At 38.3% G+C, this 16241-nt stretch overlaps 2 protein-coding genes and 1 long non-coding RNA gene across 9 annotated transcripts; 2 read left to right on the forward strand and 1 right to left on the reverse strand.

Moving 5' to 3' along the window:
- The first annotated feature begins 476 nt into the window (after positions 1 to 476).
- Positions 477 to 5636, forward strand: RnrL (Ribonucleoside diphosphate reductase large subunit). Its single transcript, XM_033380978.1, has 4 exons — positions 477 to 629; positions 682 to 770; positions 2254 to 2431; positions 3352 to 5636. The coding sequence occupies exons 1-4, from the start codon at positions 578 to 580 to the stop codon at positions 5496 to 5498; spliced, it is 2466 nt and encodes an 821-aa protein (XP_033236869.1). The 5' UTR covers positions 477 to 577; the 3' UTR covers positions 5499 to 5636.
- rho-5 (rhomboid-5) lies at positions 2296 to 14837 on the forward strand. The gene is made up of 8 exons (XM_033380977.1): positions 2296 to 2431; positions 7292 to 7394; positions 9060 to 12000; positions 12621 to 12962; positions 13024 to 13278; positions 13483 to 13740; positions 13797 to 14081; positions 14504 to 14837. Exons 3-8 carry the CDS (start codon positions 9082 to 9084, stop codon positions 14774 to 14776), a joined length of 4332 nt encoding a protein of 1443 aa, XP_033236868.1. The 5' UTR covers positions 2296 to 2431; positions 7292 to 7394; positions 9060 to 9081; the 3' UTR covers positions 14777 to 14837.
- On the reverse strand, positions 5770 to 7143 carry LOC117184257 (uncharacterized). Of its 7 annotated transcripts, none has more exons than XR_004469567.1 (4): positions 6444 to 7143; positions 6327 to 6409; positions 6069 to 6254; positions 5770 to 6015 (listed from the first exon to the last, which is right to left on the reverse strand). It is a non-coding gene; the product is annotated as an uncharacterized lncRNA (long non-coding RNA). The 7 variants fall into 7 exon arrangements; XR_004469566.1 differs by having other exon boundaries at positions 5770 to 6018; XR_004469569.1 differs by having other exon boundaries at positions 5770 to 6254; positions 6327 to 6456; positions 6558 to 7143.
- Positions 14838 to 16241: the final 1404 nt, after the last annotated feature.

Below are 16241 nucleotides of genomic sequence, written 5' to 3' on the forward strand. Positions count from 1 at the left end.
TTCGCAGCTAAACCAAACATATGCCAAAACTAACAAATTTGGACAACCCGCTTCAGATTGCTCGGAATAAGCTGGAAGTCCAGAAAGAGCATCAGAAATTGTGGGAGTACCACCAGAAAACCGAGCACCGAGTACCGAACAGCCAAGGCACAAACAGACATGCTTCAATTTTCAATACATGGTGGCCATTCATTTTTTTATATCAACTTGTTCCAATTTGTTCTTTGATTAATGTTGTTTCTCGACAAAGACAAGTAGCCGACCGAGTAGCTAGGCAGCGGGCTGCTGTCAGAGACGATGGATACCCCAAAAGAGAATGGAAAACCCCGCCATAGAATAGCTTTTAAGTCCCTCATGCAACTTCGCGGCATTATATAGTCTTTACTACTATGCTATCAGTTTTCCGATGTTCCGAATGAACACTGGCTCCTCGACGCTATTTTGACTATCATCATAATTTTCATGTTACTCGATAGTATCAGTAAAAATAGTAAAACAATCATACGGTAACTCTAATTGTTTGGCGCCTTTTTTCGATACTTTGTTGTAACAAACAATTGTGAAATAACCGGGAAAAATGTTGAAAAATAAAACTTTTAAAACGTCCAAATTGTTTGTTGTCAAACGAGGTATGCGAACAAACAAAATGCATAAAACTGTTACATTAACTTTTGTTTTTAGATGGAAGACAGGAAGAAGTACATTTTGATAAAATTACCTCACGAATTCAGAAGCTATGTTATAATTTGAATATGGATTTTGTTGACCCTGTAAGTTGTATTTAATATCTTTCTGATTCTTTTCGCAATTAAGCGTGCACATTTACAGTCACAGCATGCGTCTTAGGAAATAGATTACAGTTAATCATTAAGTATTAGATCCAGGGTAGAGACCTTGATAGGTATTCCCTATACGTACCACGTCTTGGTCAAATTTTATGTCTTCAAAAACATATGTGTACATATGTGCACATGTGACCCAAAGAATTATATGTGTGTAGTTTTACTTGCTGAAAAATTTTACGGCAGTGCGAGTTATTCGCTTCTCAATAGGATTTACGTCCGGGCTAAAGTCTAGCTATTTTAATACAGGTATTGTTCGGCCTGGTTTAATGTTGCACTTTGTAATTTATTGCCTTTCAGTATAATAATTATACGTTTTGAGTTCTTGTGACCGAATTAGTTCAGTTCCATTTTATTACTGATTGTTCAATGTTCTTAGGGGCTAACTTAGCTCTAAAGGCTGGGCGCTGCTTTGGCAGCGAAGCCAGCGTCAGAGCCGTATATAAATGTACATATATAATATATTAGTGCGTATATATATGTGTATGGCAACGGCGTCATTGGACATAGTGTGCTACATATGTACATATGTATGCGCGAGTGTTATATTTCTTGATCAGCATCGCACGGATATACTGACGCAACATTGACGCTGTGCCAGCTACACTCAAGTGCGATAAATTGCACTTGAAATGTCCTGGGTTCTGGAGTTTGTTTAGATCATCGCCGATCCTGGCGCATATTTCTCGAATATTTTTTGCAACTGTCAGGACCATCTAAACTAACTTTTCTTCATCACTCAAAATGAGATTATGCCACTAATCGCCCAATAAACTGTATTTATATATCTCCAAACTCCAAGCTTTGAGCTTTATTACTCCATTGTAACTCGGTAGTCCGTTTGTGTTGAGACGATATTGCTTTGCGTTTAGTACGGATGAGTGACCTGTGTGCTGAACGCTTCTTCTTGCAAGGTCCAAGGCTCTGAAGGCATAATATGGCATTTAGCGGATCATTTGGAGCGGTGCGAAGGGCTCCACTGATGCATCGTCCTTTTTCATAGGGCCTACTTACTACTGCTACATATATCCATTTGTCTATACTTGACACGAGTTCCGTTTCCGAGGGATTCAATCCCAGTTCGCTTTGCGCTGATTAAGTCGCAGAGTTTTTGGGGTTATTTACCAGAGAAGAAAACGGCAACTTCGTCCGCGTATGCCATAAGCAATTATTCGATGAACATAACTAATCCGTAACCAAAGTTGTGTCACAACCAAATATTAAAGTTAATCCACCGGCTTTTGAATCGTTTTTAACTAGCTTTAAGTCTTTTTTAATTTTGGCAGAATTCTGCATACAATTTGAATCAATATTAATATTAATCAATATTTGGGAAATTTATGCCGTTTTATTTCCTCTTTGCCATGACCTGGTGTATAATATTCAAGCAAATAAACCTGTTCATTTTTAGGTGTCCATTACCCTTCAAGTAATCAACGGATTGTACTGTGGAGTCACTACGCAAGAACTAGACAATTTGGCTGCAGAAATTTCAGCTGGCTTGACTTGCAATCATGCCGACTACGCCATTTTAGCTGCTCGGATTGCAGTTTCTAATCTGCATAAGGAAACAAAAAAAGTTTTTTCTGGTATGTACACAGACAATATCTAGTCCTGGACGAGTGGCATTCGATCTACAAAACTATCCTATCCGGTACTTGGAGTGTATCTTTGCAGTCGTTTGATCTATGCTTTGTTTTCCGCCTGTTTCCACACCACACCTTTTCTTGCATCTTTCCGTTTCTATTTTCCTTTATTTTTTTAATTTTAACCCAACGAAGTACCAGTTGGGTGAGGGCGAGGCAGGGCAGTCAGCCGCAGGGAATTCTCTTCTTCATTCTAGCTATAAAAGAGATTTGATTAACAGTATTTCCACAATCTAATAGATTTGATTATTCTTTATGATTCTGCGTTTTCAGAATTCCTTTACCTTCCAACTTGTGGGCGCCAAACATTTTTTCGATATAAAGGTGTGGTGGGTGTTGAAACAATTTTAAATATTTGATCTTGTTTCTGTGAGAACGGTAATTAGTGAAAGTAATATAATCTTTCACGAATAATAGTGCTCGATTTCTGCAAACAATTTCTGGTAGAGTCTTTGAGGAAGAATTTTTACCAAGAATCATCTTTACTCTAGGAGAAAATAGTAAAGGAAAACATGACTACAAAAACACAAAAGAATACCCAAAAGGTGTAGTTTAACAGGGCTTCAGATCAAAGTTCATGGAATTATAAACCAATTGATTAAAATAGCTGAGTATCAATCAACTTAGAAAATAGCACAGGCACAAAAGTATGTGGAAATGTTTTTTAATAGACTTTTAATAGTCTACTGTTGGCTTCGGTGAATTTTTTGCGGTCGATAACTTTACAGTTACTTGACCCTAAGATCTTTAAAGATCTTTAATAAAAATTATCATACAAACCGTGGAGAGCACATTTCGGTCTTCAAGACTGTTCTGTTAATTCATTTCTCGGTATTAACAATATGTTGCAATACATTTTTCAGATGTCTTCGAGGATCTCTTCAAAAATATCAATCGCGAAACAAACACTGCGTCACCAATGGTATCGGAATTTCATTATAATATTGTTAAAAATAATGCTGATCGCTTAAACTCTGCTATTATTTATGACCGAGATTTCGGTTATAACTATTTTGGATTTAAGACGCTCGAGCGTTCCTATCTACTTAAGATAAATGGGAAAATTGCAGAACGTCCACAACACATGCTGATGCGCGTCGCTCTTGGTATTCATGGAGACGATATTGATGCGGCAGTGGAAACTTACAACCTACTGTCTGAACGATACTTTACGCATGCCTCGCCAACGCTTTTTGCTGCTGCTACAAATCGACCTCAATTGTCCTCGTGTTTTCTTTTGACAATGAATTCGGATTCAATTGAAGGTATTTTTAAATCAGTTGAACAATGTGCACTGATTTCCAAATCAGCAGGTGGAATCGGACTTAATGTTCATTGCATTCGTGCTAAAGGCACTTCCATATGTGGAACGAACGGTACGTCGAATGGATTAGTTCCAATGCTAAGAGTTTTTAATAATGTGGCACGATATGTTGATCAGGGAGGTGGAAAAAGACCTGGTGCCTTTGCCATTTATTTAGAGCCCTGGCATTCAGATGTTTTTGAGTTTTTAGACCTCAAAAGAAACACTGGAAAAGAAGAAAACAGAGCACGTGATCTTTTTTACGCTCTATGGATTCCTGATCTTTTCATGAAACGTGTTGAGGCAAATGAAAGCTGGTCATTGATGTGTCCACATAAATGTCCTGGCCTTCAAGATGTTTGGGGCGAAAAATTTGAAGAGCTCTATGTCAAATATGAGCAAGAAGGACGTGCGAATCGAACAGTGGAAGCCCAGGCTTTATGGTTTGCTATTATAGAATCGCAAGTGGAGACTGGCAACCCATACATGCTTTTTAAGGATTCCTGTAATAGAAAGAGCAATCAACAAAATGTTGGCACCATTAAATGCAGTAATTTATGTACAGAAATTGTCGAGTACTCAGCACCTGATGAGATCGCTGTCTGCAATTTAGCTTCAATAGCACTGAACATGTTCGTAACACCAGAAAAAACGTATGATTTCAAAAAATTAAAAGAAGTAACCAAAACTGTTGCCAAAAATCTTAACAAAATTATAGACATCAACTATTACCCCTTGCCAGAAGCCAAGAAGTCCAATTTACGGCATCGTCCAATCGGTATAGGTGTTCAAGGTTTAGCTGACGCTTTAATTTTAATGCGTTTTCCCTATGAAAGCGAAGAAGCCGGTCTTTTAAACCAACAAATATTTGAAACGATTTATTTTGGGGCTCTGGAAGCTAGTTGTGAACTTGCTGAAGAATTTGGAGCATATGAAACCTATGAAGGAAGTCCTGTGAGCAAGGGAATTCTACAATATGATATGTGGGATAAAACTCCAACGAACCTTTGGGATTGGCAAAGCCTAAAGGAAGACATTAAAAAGCACGGAATTAGGAATTCGTTGTTAGTAGCGCCGATGCCTACAGCATCTACTGCACAAATTATGGGTAATAACGAATCATTCGAACCATATACCACAAATATTTATACGAGACGAGTATTATCTGGTGAATTTCAAGTGGTCAATCATCATTTATTGAGGGATTTAACAGAATTGGACTTATGGGATGATGAGATGAAAAATAAAATAATTTCCAGCAGGGGCTCCATTCAAGATATTGAAACTATTCCCCAAAATGTTCGCGATCTTTATAAAACTGTATGGGAAATTTCAGTAAAATCCACAATTAAAATGGCTGCTGATAGAGGTGCATTTATTGATCAAAGTCAGTCGTTTAATGTTCACGTAGCAGAGCCCAACTACGGAAAATTGACATCCATACATTTTTTCTCCTGGAAAGCTGGTCTAAAAACCGGAATGTATTATTTACGCACAAAACCTGCCGCCAACGCAATACAATTTACTGTCGACAAGAAACAAGCTGCATCAGCGTTAAATGATCTAAATAGGTCTTTTAACAAATCAACTTTGCTTGATGAAAGTACCAATAACTCTCACCATATTGAATCAGACCGAGAACGCCATATGGCTGAAATGGTTTGCTCGCTCGAAAATAAGGATGCCTGTTTATCATGCGGATCTTAAATGCATGTAAATATATATATAAGTAAAAAACAAATAAGTCAATGAGTTAAATTAATCCCATCATGTATCAACAAACATAAAATAAAAGAATATATACAGAAGTACGCAGTAGTAAAAATTGGCATTAGTCAAACCATATGGCGAATGGCATTTAATATTTAATTTACTTATCAAACCTTATACACATATTCAAGAAAAGTTTTTGTATAACAAATTCAATAAAGAACACTTCTACTAGTGCTATTCACAAGCAGATTAATAAGGCCAGATGTAGTGATCTAAAATACATCTTCTTTTAGCAGGTTAAACAAGTCGCTTTGCAGCAGGTTTGTGACTTCAAACTTAATTAGTGTTTTGTTGATTTCATTTTTTTTTTGGTTCATGCAATACAAATTTTACTTTTTTGTTAGGATGGTATAGATTGTCTGCTCAACCAAGGTTTGGATAACTCTGAAGTAGTAACGGTGTCTTCAGTCTTCGTTTCTATGGACGGAGCCAATTATTTCATCGGTGTAGCCTTCTAGAAGCAGAGATTAGCGAGTCTAGTGTGATGATAGCATTAATATATACCTGAAAGTCGAGGTTATCGAATTATATGTTTCTTGAATTTAACGGTACATATCTCAGCCTTGGAATACATGCACTAGTCAGGGCAGGGATATGTGGGTCGAAAAGGACTTCAGGTCTGCCTAGGGGTGCATTTCGAAGATCCGATGACTCCGAGAAATACTGCTCGATGAACTTTACGGAGGTTTTCTGTGTGTGTTAACAAGACAAGATTTAAGTTTTTCTTCATTCAGAGAAGGCTGCCATTTTCTTTTTTTATACCACATCTTCACCATCGACGGCATAGTCCGTGACTTTGTATTCACTCCCCTCAGTTGAAGGGCTACATTTGATATAACCCCTACCTATGGGATACCTCCAGTGACTGCATTTCTTGACGTAGGGTGTGTACCTACCAGTAGATCAGTACACGCTACTTGCAGCTAAGTTGGTTTGCTCTTATGTCATCCGGCCCTGGAGATTTGTAGGGTTGCAATGATGTGATAGTCTTACCTATCTGGTCTGGTGCCATTATATCTCTGACGAGATCCGCAATTCGCTTGCTTCCCGCAGCAGTTCTTTTACTCCCACGATCAACAGGAAGGACGAGGGGACTCAGCGCTGCTGAGGTTATAAAATAAAAACAAGAAAAAGAAGAAATAAATTTATGTTGCGACTTGTTAAAACTTTTTTACAAAAATATTTATTGAGGTCTAAATGAGGTTGGTTTTGTTTAAGCTTCGTAAAAGTCGTATATTTACGACTATTAGTATTAATTTGATTTTTAGTGATAGGTTAGATCGTTAAGGAGATATTAAACTTAAGCGTGAAAAGTGCTCTGATTCATTTAAGCTGTGAGCCCCATCAGGGCATTTTTCGATGAATAATTTTGTAATTTATCAGCGCACATGTTTCTTTGCTTGTATTTCTTTATTTTTTTTTGTTTTGTTTTCATTTTCTATTCAATTTAGGAATATATATTTTAAATTTTCAAAATCCATTTTATTCAGTATTTTTTGTCATCAGGATATTGGACATGCGCATTCAACATGTATTTGAAATGTATGCAAACATGTGTATAACATTGAATTTGAAAGCGATTAAGTGACCAAGGATTGTGAACAATAAATGTGCAAAAAATCTTCTAAATAATTTCGTATATATGAGAAGATATATACATGGATAATATATACAAGAACAAAAATTTCACCAAGTTTTTATTAGTGTTGCTACGCTCTTGTTTATAGCTCTGAAATATGGCGAAAAATCGATCAAAAATTGTTGAGGAAAAGGAAACCAAAAATTTCTATGTGAATACCAGCACATCTATTTGTGTTAAACATATATGAGGTATGTAAATATGTATGTAACTGTGAGTTAATTGTATTCTTAATAGATATGTCTAAAATTATGTATCCATTATATACATACATATATACATAATTAATAAATTTCAACATTGATAGTAATTCTGGCTATCATGTTATTTTTTGTTTGTTAATGTTATGTATTCAAATACATATGTATGTATGTATATAAAAAATATATATCGTGGAGTGAAACTGGTAAAACAAATTCTATTTAACTCTTGTATTGTTAATCGATGACTTCATAAAAATCAAAAATGTATACAACAAATCAGACTTCTGCCACTTCATATTGGGATCAGGCATGAAGATAGTTTGAAATGTCATACCCCATAAGAAGTGTTTTTTTGTTCAGTGTGCAGGAATGCTCGGTTACGAATTCTTCTGCTTCTCGCTAATGAACAAGGGATACTTGTGGTACGACCAAAAGGGTAACAAACATAAACATAAATAATAGTGGAATCGAAAAAGTTCGCACAGATGTGCAATGTGTTTGACGAGATAAACCTATGATGCCTATCTCTCTTTAATTTCTGATTCGGGCTCAGTATACTTCGGTCACCTTTCAATTCGGGTAAAGCAGCCACATACTAAAATAATTTTGTCGAGTTTTAAGTAAAATCATATGAATATCGTTTTCCTCTTGTGGCAACTGGATGTGATGAAACTGCTGTGAACACTGGAGCCGTATTTCAAGTCATATGCTTATTGGAAAGTGGTTCGTGTGCTCGTTGAATAGGATTCGCCAGCACAATCCTTACAAGAACTAGTTACGTTCGTCATGAAGGTATACGCACCAACCTGGTTTGACGATTGTCCTCTTCCAGAACTTGAAGTTCATGCGTCAGGGCAAATCATAAAGCTCTGCTTATAACAAAATGGTCGATAGAAACAGCAAAATGGAGAACTGAATATTATCATGTATTACTTTCTTACAACTTGGTAAGTTTCCTTGCCAAACTTAAGCTGTGGAGAGATGTGTCAAGCTTGTGTTAGAGGTCTGTTAGGTTTGAGGAAACTAGCTAGGGATGGGTTCATTCGTACCCGAATAAAAGGAAGGAACTACCACTGTTTGACACAAAATCTACATTTTTGTAAGCGTAATAAAATATAAAATACTAGCGGACCCAGAGACCTTTGGCATGCTCATATTTACCGCCATCAGACAAACTTCAAAGTAATAATAAAACACATATAGTTCAAGTTTTGATATGATTTATTTGAATTGGCCATTTCGGAAAGCAAGTGAACGCGAACGTCGCTTCTTGAGTCTACCCAAGCGTGTGGCAATGGCTTTCAACTTAAGTAGCTGGAAGAATAGTCAAACAACCGATGACGGTGGCGCTTCCTTAAGTCACACAAGTGGATGTACTCGTTATATCGACTGATTGAAACAATGTAAATTGAGATTGAAATTGTATCCAACAAAGCATTTAAAATTACATAAATGAGTTTGTGAATATTCTCGATGGCCGTTATTCTGTTGTTTGGCTGTCAATCCTTGCAGGTCCTACTATCTTTACACTATTTTTCTGAGAGAAGAAAACTACATTACAACATATTTAATTTAAATCGAGAGTTTATTCATCATATATATTTAAAAGTTTAATTAATAATGAAACTAAAATCTTATATATTTCCTTTTCAGATGAGAAACCATCACTGTTATTATGACATCAAGTGGAGAAAAACTGTCAAGCAATAATTGTAGAACTGGAAAAAAGTGTCCAGACAATGTTCATTTCATAATGCGTGCAAACGGTAATATCAGCATCAGTCAAAGAAAATCTGTTAATTCCCAGAATCAATTTTCGTTGACCTTTGAATCAAATGAATGTGATGTGATGTACTGCAGTTTGCAATCTTCTCGCTTAAATGCGCAGTCTAGTGATGCTTTCCAGCCCAACGCTGGAAAGCTGAAGCTGTCGCCGCTGGAAAAGATTGACGATGCCAATACCGCAGCCCCTCCATCGCCCGCACCTAATAATGATGGTTTTGAGGCATGCGTTAACCAGTTAAAAACTCATACATGTAACGTAACAATATCAAAGTCAGACAACCATGCCTTAGTTCCGAAGCATGGTATCGGAACAACAAGCTACCATCAACGTGGCATATCCCCAAACTCAAGATATCGTCTGGAGCGGTATAAAGAGGCTAAGCCAGCTCAACAACCAAAATTATTAGAAGCAGTAAATGTTCCGTCAACAGTTCCATCTGTTTCCTCAACTCGATTACTGCTACCATCCAATGTAGCGCTACCGATGGGTCAATGTGAGAATTATAATGCTTATCTAGGATCGGCGGTACATACACCAGTAAAGCGATATGTGCCAACTCCACCGCCTGCTATTGATATGTATGCAGGCCTAACATTACAGGCCTCGTCAGCGAATATGACCCCCCCGGCATCATCAGTGCAGCCTCAGTACGGCAATATGCCCTATAATTATCGTTCAAAATGCTGCCATAATGGCAATGTGGAATCTATGCATGGAAGTTTGACCAAACCATCACAAACATATGTCGCGAGTGTATCCTGTTCAACATCTTGTACCTCGCCATTGCCCGCACCATCAACAAGTATTTCCATGGCTTTTTCAGCAGGCAACCATTGCTCGCCAATTATGACAGCTACTGCAGAGCAAACGATAGCTCACAGTAGCGACAACTCACATATAACCAGCCGAAGGTCCGAGGAAAGTGATTCTTTAATTGTTATAGCACCCGGTACCACCATAGCCCAATTAGAAGCGGACAGCCCCGCCGGCACGTGCATGCATTGCAATACAGCACGACGAACAACTGGGGTACATCAGACAACACAAACGACTGGACCTATTAGTCCTGTGCCGATATCTTTGTCTGTTCCTATGACTGCGCCAGTAATATCGAGTTTGAGTGAGCAACTTGCAAATACAAATACCGAATCAAGTATCGTGTCCGTTCAAACGAAGCTCCATGATAGTAGAAATATTGCACTGAAGCAGGGGTCGAGTCATCATCAGTTGTACGGACCAGGTACTGCAGCTGCGTTTAGCCATCTTATAAGCAATCCACGCTTACAGCATACTCACCACACACAGACACATCAACACCAGTCGTTGCAAATACTACCGCAGCCTCAAATTCATCATTACTCTTGCAAAAAGCGAATAGTAATCTATTTAAAACGTACAACTTCCCAATTTTTTGGAGTTGAGCCGAGTACTGAGGCCGAAGATTGTGCTCTGTGGCATGGTCGACATCGTCGACTAGCTATTCGTCGATTTGGATTGTTCGATAGCGCACTAGAATATCGTGTCCAACAGTCGATTAGACACGGTGTCAATGTTGAAGTTGGAAAGCAAAATAGTCCGGAAATGAAGCAGAACTGTTCTAACGCAAGCAGTAATTACGCACAGGATCGCCCCGACATTCTACCAGTTCAAGATGCAATTGCTATGAATATGACATATTCTTCAGATAATAGGCGACCCAAATTCTACACTAACAGAGATTTTTGTGACGGTGAATTTGTAGAGCGTAAGGCGTCAGTTGGTCACATGTTTATAACAATGGTTAATTATTTGCTCCATTTTATTTATAAAAGGCAGACTAAGTGCAGCCACAGAGTAAAGCATCAGTGGCAATGGTCACGTAGTTTTGCACCGTTACATGTGCAAAGCAGCTCCAGTTTTGATCCGACTCACAACGATCAACCCATTGATATAGAAATAAGCAATAGCATGACGGATGCTTTAGAAACGATAATTGTTGATGAACTCTTTTTTGATAGTCCTTGCGAAGTGTCTACTGCATCTGCAAATGATGACATATCTGATATTAGCAGACAAACCATTAAGCCACGTGTCTCCACACTGGGAACCAATGGTACCAATATGGGAGTTGGAGTAAGTGTGTACATGACTGAAAGACACCAAAACGGATGGCGCACATCCGCTCTGATCAGCAATGCATGCACAAATGGTGATATTAATTTAAATGCTGATCAAAATTTACATCAAGTAAATGCGGGTCATATACAATTGTGCAACTCAATCCCTAGCCAAATACAACCATCAATGCGAACATCACAATCTACAACATCTGCATGCCAACGTGGTACACGTATCACAGCTCAGCTGTTGGACGGAGTCTTGGAAAACTCAAGGCGAACCCCTTTACGGCGCATCAAATATTTCTCAGTCAATGATTTAGACGATCGAACGGATCATCGACCTATATTTACCTATTGGATTAATACCGTACAGTTTTTAGTTTTAGTTCTATCGATAATATGTTATGGTATTGCTCCAATTGGAATTGGCTCTGAACAAAAAACAGGACAGGTACTGGTCACCAGTCTAAGTCTGCAGACGGTCCAACATGTAGAACAACGAAATCTGTGGATTGGGCCTAGGAATATTGACTTAGTTCACATTGGTGCAAAGTTTGCTGCCTGCATGCGACGTGACAGTAAGATCATGGACGTGGTTATTAAGACAAGACGTCACGAAAGGGAAACAGCCTGCTGTATCCGGAATGATGACTCCGGATGCGTTCAAAGTTCTCAAGCGGATTGTAGTATAAGAGGCCTCTATCCTACAGTAAGTAAATATTTCAAAAAGCCAACAAATACTTATCAAAACAAAAACAGTACTGAGGTTGGGTTTCAACAAACCCAAGCTGTTTCCATACCGCACGTTCTATCATTTTTCCCCACCAACGACGTATTATGCTGCCGTTTTATGTCTTTCAATACAGATAGAGACAACGGATGTGGCAGTGCGAAAATTATCCTATCTGATTTTGCAATCTATTAGATAGTGTCTCAATATTGTTTATTGGACGTTGATATGCAATGAGAGCACCGTCAAGTAGCCCATTCGTTACCAAGCCGAGGGCTGTTACGGGCCTGGGCCTAAGATCCGCAGGCAGATGATGCTTCATCGCCAACAGTAGAATTAAGCAATATTTTCAACTCAAATAATGACAAATTTGTAAATGGGAGTGGCAATTTGGCTTCAAATTAATAATAGCCCAGGCTAAGAATGTACAAAACATAAGTCTGCTTTCCCGCTCTACCACAATCACCCCTCTCACAACAATTCGACTGGTTTTAAACTATTCTTATTTTCCCTTGACATATTTTCGTAAGGTATAAAATGAAGATACATTTTATGAGAATCTGAATCTTATTCAATTCTTTTTTAATCCCATTGATTAGAAATCCATATCAACATGGAAAAAATGGTCGCCCGGCGAATCAGGACCTGGAGGTCGAATTTCTGGATCAGTTTGCGGCTTAGATCCAAAATTTTGCGATGCACCAGCGTCAATAGCACCATATGAGTGGCCCGACGACATCACAAAGTGGCCCATTTGTCGTAAAACGAATTCATTCACGCAGCGCTATCGTTATAAAGACCATACTTCTGAGCATATGGTCTGCGAAGTAATTGGTCATCCTTGTTGCACCGGGTTATACGGAGAATGCCGAATAACGACGCGGGAGTATTGTGATTTTATAAATGGATATTTTCATGAGGAAGCCTCTCTCTGCTCACAGGTGAGTGTTAATGGCTTGAAATTGTTGTCGTTACTCCAGTACCTGTCCCATTTACTTTCAGATATCATGCCTCAACAATGTTTGTGGAATGTTACCATTTATATCTGTAGAAACTCCAGATCAGCTCTATAGACTGCTAACATCACTGTGCATGCATGCCGGTATCTTACACTTGGCAATTACACTCATTTTCCAGCATTTGTTTCTTGCTGATTTGGAAAAATTAATTGGAACGCTACGAACTGCTGTTGTCTACATAGTTTCCGGCTTTGCAGGAAATCTTACAAGCGCTATAATTGTACCACATCGCCCAGAGGTAATTGAAAATATCTAAAAAGTTGCAATGTGAAATAAATTCTCCAAGTCGAAACCTCCATCCTCTTTTCAATGGAGTCAATGGAGTAACGAGAGAGGCTCATATCTGAGTACCTAAAAACAATCGGCACGTTATCCTACAAGATAGACTTTGTAGTGATTCAGATGTTTTATTAAAAAATCTTTTAATTAATTTGTTTAACAGGTTGGACCATCAGCATCGCTCTGTGGTGTGGTGTCTTCGCTTATTGCACTTTTGATATGGATGCATTGGAAATGTCTTCACAAGCCGCATATTGCTTTATTTAAATTGTTACTCTTATGCAGTGTTCTGGTCGGAATCGGAACCCTACCCTATCAGCTGAATTTTGTTGGACTTTTGGCTGGAGTGGCTTGTGGTGGCCTTTTAACTATGACCCTAGTGCCATTTACAACATTTTCGAAATACGGACGAAAAAAAAAGGTTATAATTATAAAGGATTTTGGTTTATAAAAGATGCTCAATGTTTTTATTTTCAGATAAAACTTATTTGGACATGTCTATTGTTCCATGTAGTAGTATACAGTGGTTTGATTGCTACCTTTTACATTCATCCCAGTGAATTTCATACAATAAGCATTGTGGATATTTTTAGTAATAGCAACGGATACGATAATGTCACCAACTCTGACCATCATGGCGTTGACGTCATAAGCAGCACCACTAGATACACGGAGGCCCAAAATCCCCAATTTTATTATCACCATCATTCTGATGATATTATCAGAAATAGTGTCGCATTCACAGAAAGAGCTCTTGTTTCGGTAAGTACAATACCACATATGTATAAGTTAATTGTATCTGTATTGAAAGGACAAAAAAAGTTATTTTTAACTCAGTTTAGTTTGCAAAGTGCATTAAATTAATATCAGAAAACGACTGACTTAATTATAAGTGCTAGAAACCTACGATTGATCGCGGTAGAGGAAAAGACGGTAGAGGAAGGCAGCCGTCAACGGGAAGTCTGCAACGGTAGCATTGCTAGCATCGGTGGTGAAGGTAGAGCGCAGCAATGTCAAAGTCGCATTGTCAGCATTGCCGCAGACGCGTGGTCGAAGATGGGGTGGAGATAATACATTACATATTACATTTTAAACGGTTTTACATAAACGTCGGGTTAAGGAAAAAGTGGCTCTCTCTGATTGACTTTATGGACATTAATTTAGTGAACTTATTTTTTTTGCAGCACATAATATATCCATCAACTCCACGGAAAGCAAGTGTTCAACAGTGGCAGAAAGCTGAGTTGAGTCGTTCGTTGAATAACTTTACAAATTATAGTAATATAAAAAAAAGTATCGAACATATATCAAACGTAAAAAAAATGTTTACCCTACCTGTTAGATTAACAATTCAAAATAACCATTCAAATCTTATGACTGAATTAACAACAGTGAATACCAAAATGAACCAGAAATATTTAGGTTACATAAACAACACAAAAGAAAAAAGCCCGTAATTATTTTAAATAATCGAATCAATTAAATAAAATATAAGTATATATAGTATGTAACACATTATACATGTATTGATAATATATTATATCTTTCAAATAAAATATGAAAAAATAAATATAGTCCTAATAAATTTCAAAAATTTAATGATAATCACCATTTGTATTTTTTTCGTCATTGGCAACTGAGCTGTGCCCTTTGGCCTGGGCGATCTTTGGGTCCGTCCACTGCCGTGGCCCTCTTCTTCGCCTTTCCTTGAAAAAACATACTTGGGAAGAATTGGGGAAAACATACGTGCTGGGGTTGTTTGAGTCCTTGCCAAAGTATCAATGATATTTCCAAAATCAGGAACGTATGGAGTGGCCAGTTCAGCTCACAAATAATGCAGAATACAGGATACATATGTTAGTCCTGGGTCCTTGATAAGGACTTCACCAAATCAGGGACATTTTTCTGGTCACAGGACGCCATTGCACGCCTAGATCGGCCCACAAATAGCCGAGAAAACGAAATATATATGGTTGGGGTTGTTAGAGTCCTTACCGAAGGAGCAAGGACATTTTTCTAATCAAGGCGGGCCATTGCATGCCCAGATCGGGCTAGAAAATAAGGGTTTAAACAAGATATATATGTCTGGAGAAAATATCCTTTATCCTTGGTCCTTGCAAAGGACTTCATAAAATCAGGGACATTTTTCCGAACACAGGAAGCCGTCGCACGTCCCGATCGGCCCACAAATAAGGAAGAAAATAAAATTGGCTTGTAATTTGTTGTTTTTGAAAATGTAGTTCACGAAATCCTCGACAGGGGCGCCAGCGTACAAAAAAATAAAACTCACGTCAAATGGCCAAAAACTGGACGGGACACCAGGCCAACAGAAATCAGCAGCAAGCAACTGCAGCGAGTGCAAAAAAATGGTGCATACTTTTGGGGGCAACAATTTTTAAAAAAATTCAGCGACCTTCTCCTGATTTCTGTTGGCCTGGTGTCCCATCCAGATTTTGACCATTTGACGGTGATTTCTTGACCTACATTTTCATAGCCCGTTTTGTTTTCTCCGTTATTTGTGGACCGATTTGCGCGTGCGACGGCTTCCTGTGCTCGGAAAAATGTCCCTGATTTTATAAAGTCCTTCTCAAGGACCAAGGACATCAAGGATAAATAATACTAATTTTCTCCGTTATTTATGGGCCGATCTGGGCGTGCGACGGCTTCCTATGTTCGGAAAAATGTCCCTGATTTTATAAAGTCCTTTGTAAGGACGAAGGATCAAGGATACTTTTTCCAGACATATATATCTTGTTTTCTCCCTTATTTGTGAACCGATCGGAAGGGGCGACGGCTTCCAGTGCTCAGAATAAAATCCCAGATCTGATGGAGTCCTTATCGAGGACCAAGGATCAAGAATATTTTCTCCAGACATATATATCTTATTTAATCCCTTATTTTGTAGCCCGATCTGGGCGTGCG

Source organism: Drosophila pseudoobscura, chromosome 4 (assembly GCF_009870125.1).
Source record: "Drosophila pseudoobscura strain MV-25-SWS-2005 chromosome 4, UCI_Dpse_MV25, whole genome shotgun sequence".
NCBI lineage: Eukaryota > Metazoa > Arthropoda > Insecta > Diptera > Drosophilidae > Drosophila > Drosophila pseudoobscura.